Source organism: Leiobunum rupestre, chromosome 3 (genome assembly GCF_980474605.1).
Source record: "Leiobunum rupestre chromosome 3, qqLeiRupe1.1.hap1, whole genome shotgun sequence".
Taxonomy (NCBI): Eukaryota; Metazoa; Arthropoda; class Arachnida; order Opiliones; family Sclerosomatidae; genus Leiobunum; species Leiobunum rupestre.
Window position 1 is genome coordinate 21,942,619 of NC_143386.1, and position 6,512 is coordinate 21,949,130.

General features: G+C 30.7%; 1 protein-coding gene across 1 annotated transcript; it reads right to left on the reverse strand.

Moving 5' to 3' along the window:
- Positions 1 to 5,822: 5,822 nt before the first annotated feature.
- On the reverse strand, positions 5,823 to 6,248 carry LOC149949812 (G2/M phase-specific E3 ubiquitin-protein ligase-like). The gene has a single exon (XM_090169509.1). It carries the CDS (start codon positions 6,246 to 6,248, stop codon positions 5,823 to 5,825), a length of 426 nt encoding a protein of 141 aa, XP_090025635.1.
- Positions 6,249 to 6,512: the final 264 nt, after the last annotated feature.

A 6,512-nucleotide genomic window follows, 5' to 3' on the forward strand; every position in this document is an offset into this window, starting at 1 on the left:
CAAACTAGTCTAATAATGGCGGCCATTTTGTATATTTTTCATCTTTTACCATTAACGTGATTTGTGTTATAGATAGACACTTTTTGTCAATTAGAATTTTGTAACGTGTTAAATGCCGCATAGTTTGAGCTATCATTTCGTAAAAAGAGTCAAATAGATACTTACCTGTATAGAACGGGTCCGAGTCACGACAGATTTGTTTTCGAAAATGAGACAATTAAGCGTAAACGGAAAATTTTATCTTTTAAAAATTAACTATAATATTTATATTTTTTACATAATAATACGTTTCTAGACATACATGTGTTGATAAGAAGAAATGGGAAAACCAAGAAATATCTTTGGGTTCCTCTTACTTTCCACAACCCCACACTGGAGAAGAAATTGAAAGGGATATCGAAGAAACAGTGAAGTATTATGGTTTGTAAAAGAAGACACTAGTTGCTGTAACAAACTGTGGAAGCAATGCCATTAAAGCGTGCACTCTGTTAAAGATCACCAGACTTCCATGTGTCGCTCATGGCCTACATAATCTGTTAACTGGGGATTTGCTTAAGTTTCGAGATCCCAATAAAGATCCTTATCCCGAAATCGCTAACAAAAGGACAAAATTATCCAACTGCTACAGAAAATGAGAGATACCCACAGAAAATAATCTACAAACAAGACAAATTAAAAGAAGAACATCAAGCCGCCAACAATGATAATTTTTTTTCTTCTGGAGAAACACGAAACTCTTGTAAATAACTTTTTTAAAGCAACACGCGGGTCCAATCCAAGTATTCGGCTTAGTAGTTAGTACTGTTTAAAGTGTTCATTTTGTTCATCATGTACTCATTTTACGCCAATATTTTACTTGCTCTCACAATATTGGAATAAATTGGTTATGTTACGAAAAAAGAAACGTTTTAAAATATACTTAAATACGAATACTAAGTTTGGGCCCGCGCGTTGCTAAAAATTAATATTCTATTGAAAAAGTTAAAATCAAAATTACATATTTTCTCAGATGAAATTTTTTATGTGGAAACTAATACGATGATGGACACTGACGCTGAGAGTTCCATTACTAAAGTTATATCAGTTGCTACAATTTCGTAGAAATTTCATTATCTCAAGCGAAACGCAGAAACTCGTTGGAATTCAATTCTAACAATGGTTGAACGTTTTTCGGAAAATTATGGTTAGTCTTTCATTGAATTTCTTTAATGCGTAGTTAGACAGTTTGGCTTTGAAGTTGGACAGTAGAATTTCAGAGTATTTCTTCCATATATCCAGATTTATTTTAGACATATCTTTAAAAAGAACAGTATAATATGGCACGCCATCCAGGACAAAATTCGCAGAAAATATAGGGCTACCTTTTAGAAATATACAGCTACCTTTTAGAAATATACGGCTACCATCAGAAATATACGGCTACCTTTTAGAAATATAGGCCTACCTTTAGAAATATAGGCCTAACTTCTTTGAAAATATAAGCCTACATTCAGAAATATAGGGCTACCTTTTTTAAAAATATAGGCCTAACTTCTTTGAAAATATAAGCCTTCCTTGTTTAAAAATATAGGCCTACCTTGTTTAAAAATATAGGCTTACCTTGTTTAAAAATATAGGCCTACCTTGTTTAAAAATATAGGCTTACCTTGTTTAAAAATATTGGCCTACCTTGTTTAAAAATATAGGCCTAACTTCTTTGAAAATATAAGCCTACCTTGTTTAAAAATATAGGCCTAACTCGTTTAAAAATATAGGCCTACCTTGTTTAAAAATATAGGCCTACCTTGTTTAAAAATATAGGCTTACCTTGTTTAAAAATATAGGCTTACCTTGTTTAAAAATATAGGCTTACCTTGTTTAAAAATATAGGCCTACCTTGTTTAAAAATATAGGCCTACCTTGTTTAAAAATATAGGCCTTCCTTGTTTAAAAATATAGGCCTACCTTGTTTAAAAATATAGGCCTAACTTCTTTGAAAATATAAGCCTACCTTGTTTAAAAATATAGGCCTAACTCGTTTAAAAATATAGGCCTACCTTGTTTAAAAATATAGGCCTACCTTGTTTAAAAATATAGGCTTACCTTGTTTAAAAATATAGGCCTACCTTGTTTAAAAATATAGGCTTACCTTGTTTAAAAATATAGGCCTACCTTGTTTAAAAATATAGGCCTACCTTGTTTAAAAATATAGGCCTTCCTTGTTTAAAAATATAGGCCTACCTTGTTTAAAAATATAGGGCTACCTTCGTTAAAAATATAGGGCTACCTTTTTTAAAAATATGGGGTTGTCTTTTCGGTCGCTCAAAGTGGCACATCGCAAAATCTCAGAATATAATAAACTATAGTAGGATTCTACTATAGTGTCACTATTTAAGGATAAATTGTTGCAGAAGTATATAATATTACCAAAAGTCTTCATCTCCGAGGCTGCACTCGAAAATAACGGAGGTGTACAAAATTCCTGTAAAATTACAGGTATTTTGTTCCTGTGAACGTAGCAAGGCTGCAATTAAAAACCTGTTCTAGACACGAGAAATATGAAGTACAATTAACAGTGATATTTAAATTACAGTTGTTCCAACATGAAATTTCCCGTTGCATTTACGGTAATTTTTACAATAATACCTTATTATCCTGTTGTGGCAATTACTGTTGTTCCAACATGACATTTCCTATTGTTTTTACTATAATTTTACAATAGGCTGTTGCTATAGGCCTACCCAAACTTAATTCTAATAATCGGTTACTACACAATAGTTGTACATAAGTGATCTAAACAAATGTTACTTGAAAAGCAATTTTAAATTTAAATAGATAAAACTATTTTATTGATGAATAATTTTTTTGAAAACCGTGATACAGCGAGAGTTAAATCAGGTTAAGTGAACCAAACATAATTACTACATCAACAAAAACCTCATCAAGAGTCTTTTTACAGGTAATATAAAATTATACTAAAAATCCTTTTAAAATTTATACCGTTATTAAAGTTCATAATTTCAAATTTATTAATAAAATTAAAAAACTCTGCCATCGTTCGTCAACACTTGTATTTCTGTGAAATTAAAATATTAAATTATAAACGTGACTTTTTCTGCTCTTTAATACTTCATTTAATTTAGCAGTTCATGTTATTGGAAATTATCAGCTTCAGCTATCTTGTCTGTTTGCCATTGATGGAGATACTCGAGATGAAACTTACTCAAATCCAGCTGTTTCTCGTTCCTCAATCTTGATTTTAATAAATTCAGACAAAATATTTTTCAATTTGAAACTCTTCAGCAGTTTTCGCTGTCTTCTTTGAGCTAAACAATATAATACTTTTAATAAATGCTAATTCTTCGTACGAAATCTCAATTATTGAACCAAAAACATACATGTGCACCTTAAGCAGAGTCATAAAGGTTTTATGCAGGTTCTTACAACAGTAGTGATTAAAATACAATTGCAATTTGTTTTAGCAAAAATGTTTAAAAGGATAGTTAAAGGGGCTCCAAAGTTCGGTGGGAAAATGTGCGTAAAGTCAGTAAAGTGCGAAATTTACGGATGCCTCTGCCCGCCTCTGCCAAGGCCGAGTGAGGGGTTGGGGGAAATGAAAAGCATGCTCAATTTTCTTTTTTTTTGCCACCGAACTTTGGAGCCCCTTTAAATTTCAAACTAAAATTTTTGAAAAAAAATGGAAATGTTTCACCTACTACCTTACTCAATGGGTGACCACAGACTAATTAATATAAATTTCGAAGGTATTTAAAGGAAACGTATCTTACATTTCACCCAGAATCACATTTATTGAATCCAAAAATGTTTCCAATTCTTCAGACTTGGGAAAGGTTGTTTTAAATAGTGTTAAAAAAATTAACTTCAACTTTTAAAATAAAGGAAATTTTGGTATACACCCTATATAATTTGAATAAAAGAACTGATTTTTGTCATGGTGGTATTAAATAAAAATATATGAATTTATTACGGACTACTCATGAGATTGATTGTACTATTTTGAAAATACTTTAATAATTTTAAAACATTTAAAAAAATAAACATACAACATACGAAACGTGATGAAAAAAGACATCAGCGTTAAGACACAACGTTTCGGACTTAAGGAAGTCCTTTGTCAAGTGTAGTGGGATTAAAAAGAACAAGGGTAGTTATAAATATTAGCAGGTGGTTAAATGACGTCATGTTTCTAGGTAAATTTGTATACAGAGTAGTGACATAAAGTATAAATCTAACAATATTTTTAACAAATAATTTTTTTTAGAATTACAACAATTAAGTTTATGAAGATGTAGTTGGAGAGACTACGTCAATATTATCGATATCCCAAATAGGAGATATATCACCGTCTTTATCTAAGTTTAAATTGCCTAATTTTTAATAAAAAATTTTCTACGAATTTACGTTTGAAATTATGTTTCTCGGTGTGTAAAATTGATTTGTTGTTGAAATTTATTATGTGACCGGAGTTTATTGTATGATGTGCTAGGCTATTGTGAGGGTCGCGGTTAATTATTGCGCGTTGATGTTCTTTAATTCGGGTTAGGACTGGTCGCATAGTCTCTCCAACATACTTATCGGGGCAAGCGCCACAAGGGATTTGGTATATTACACCGTCGGGATTTTGTTTTTGTTATAATCAATCTCATGAGTTGTCCGTAATAAATTCATATATTTTTACCCTATATAATTTATTTAAAATATGGGTATCACGTGCCAAATGGTTTTAGAAGGGGTGCAAAAAGCCTGTCGATGAGGGGGGCGCCAAATTGAGCATTCAAGCTGTACCCCTTTAATCCAAAACGTTCCTACGCGCCTGGTCGTTAATTTTTATACAAAAAGACAAAATATATTATAAAGAATGATAAAATTTTTTTGCAAGTTTCATTTATTCAAAGATAAGTTTGCAAAATGGCGTCTTTTAGCAAATGATAAATTTTACACAGTTGTTTGTGGGTACTACAACCAAAAAATTATGTGATCACAAAAAAATAAAAAATATATAATTTATGAAGTGCTTCTTGTCTTCTTGAAATGGGTTTCAGATATTATGAAACAATGGGGAAAACATTCTTGAAAATTATGTATTTTTCTAAAATGGTTTTACAATGATAGAATTAAAAGCGAATAATTTTCATTTAGTTTTTTTTATTTAATATATTTTTTACAGGGCAAATGTATAAAGTAATTTTGAAAAGGGGTATTACTAAAAGAAATTTTGTTCATAAAAAATTAGAAAATTATTATTTATGAAGTGCTATACTTGTCTTCTTGAAATTAAGTATTCTTAAATATTTTTAAGGCGACTTATTTTTAATATATAGTTGATTATAAAAAATTCAGGTAAAATTTTTCCAGGGAAAATTTATAAAGTAATTAGGAGTATTCGACAATATTGAAATAATAGCAGTAATATTGAAACAATAGCAGTAATATTGAAACAATAGCAGTAATATTGAAACAATAGCAGTAATCATAAATATTTAATTTTATAACCATGGTGGAAGTTCTATACTAAATTTACAAAATTATTAAATTATTGAATTTAGATTTTAGAATCATTGTAAACAGAACGCCTGAAGAGGGGTTTCGACCCGAAAGCTAGCGTAAACCTTTAATTTTAATAAAATATTGAACCATGAAGTATCCGTCGTGCAATAATTTTGTAAATTTAGTATAGCAGTAATATTGAAACAATAGCAGTAATATTGAAACAATAGCAGTAATATTGAAATGTTTGAAAATTATTAAAACAATTGAAATTTGTTTGTATCACTTACACAAAAAACTATTAACCTTATTCTACATAGTTAAATAAAGCTCATTTAAGCATATCCAAAACCATATGCATTTAAAATTCCAAAATCCATATTCTGGGAAAATTCTTTATAATTTTCATGGAGATGGGTAGGTAAGAATAATTTCAACGCACACGTATTGGCTTTTGGGTAGAGCACGTTTTCTGAATTTCCTTCTTCCATATGCAAGAAACCAATTGAAGGTTCCACATCAAATCCCAAAGGAGGAATATTTTCAGATCCTGTGGCAAAAATCATGAGTTGTTGTACACTAACTGCGGTCTCACCAAGTTCACAGTCGGAAAAGAAACCCATAATTTCCAGTTCTATTTTGTATTTATTGCCTTGAGAATATTCTACTTTCTTTTTGAATAATTTCAAAAAGGAGTCGGAATCTATTTTTCTTTCCTGGTAGCAAAATTCTGCTTCGAAGACTTTTGGATAAGCTTGCATTTCACGAAAACACCGAGTTTCTGAAGACCACCAATGAATTGTATTCAACCTTCGCTTACACGGTTTAAAACCCAAAAACGAATGATGTGGTTAACAAACTGTTGTCTTTCTTCCAAGTTCGGAACCAATTTTGATATTCCAGCTGCAATTGCAATGGTTGATATTTCTTCTTGACTTGTGCAGTCTAGAATTTCTTGTAGTGTGGTTTTGAAATCTTCGTCATATACCTCATCCAAAGTAACTTCAACCTTTCTTAAGTCTAAG

What these genes read in the sequence shown, in the direction of transcription:
- LOC149949812 (XM_090169509.1), bottom strand. Translation starts at nt 6,248, where the DNA reads ATGCAAGCTTATCCAAAAGTCTTCGAAGCAGAATTTTGCTACCAGGAA.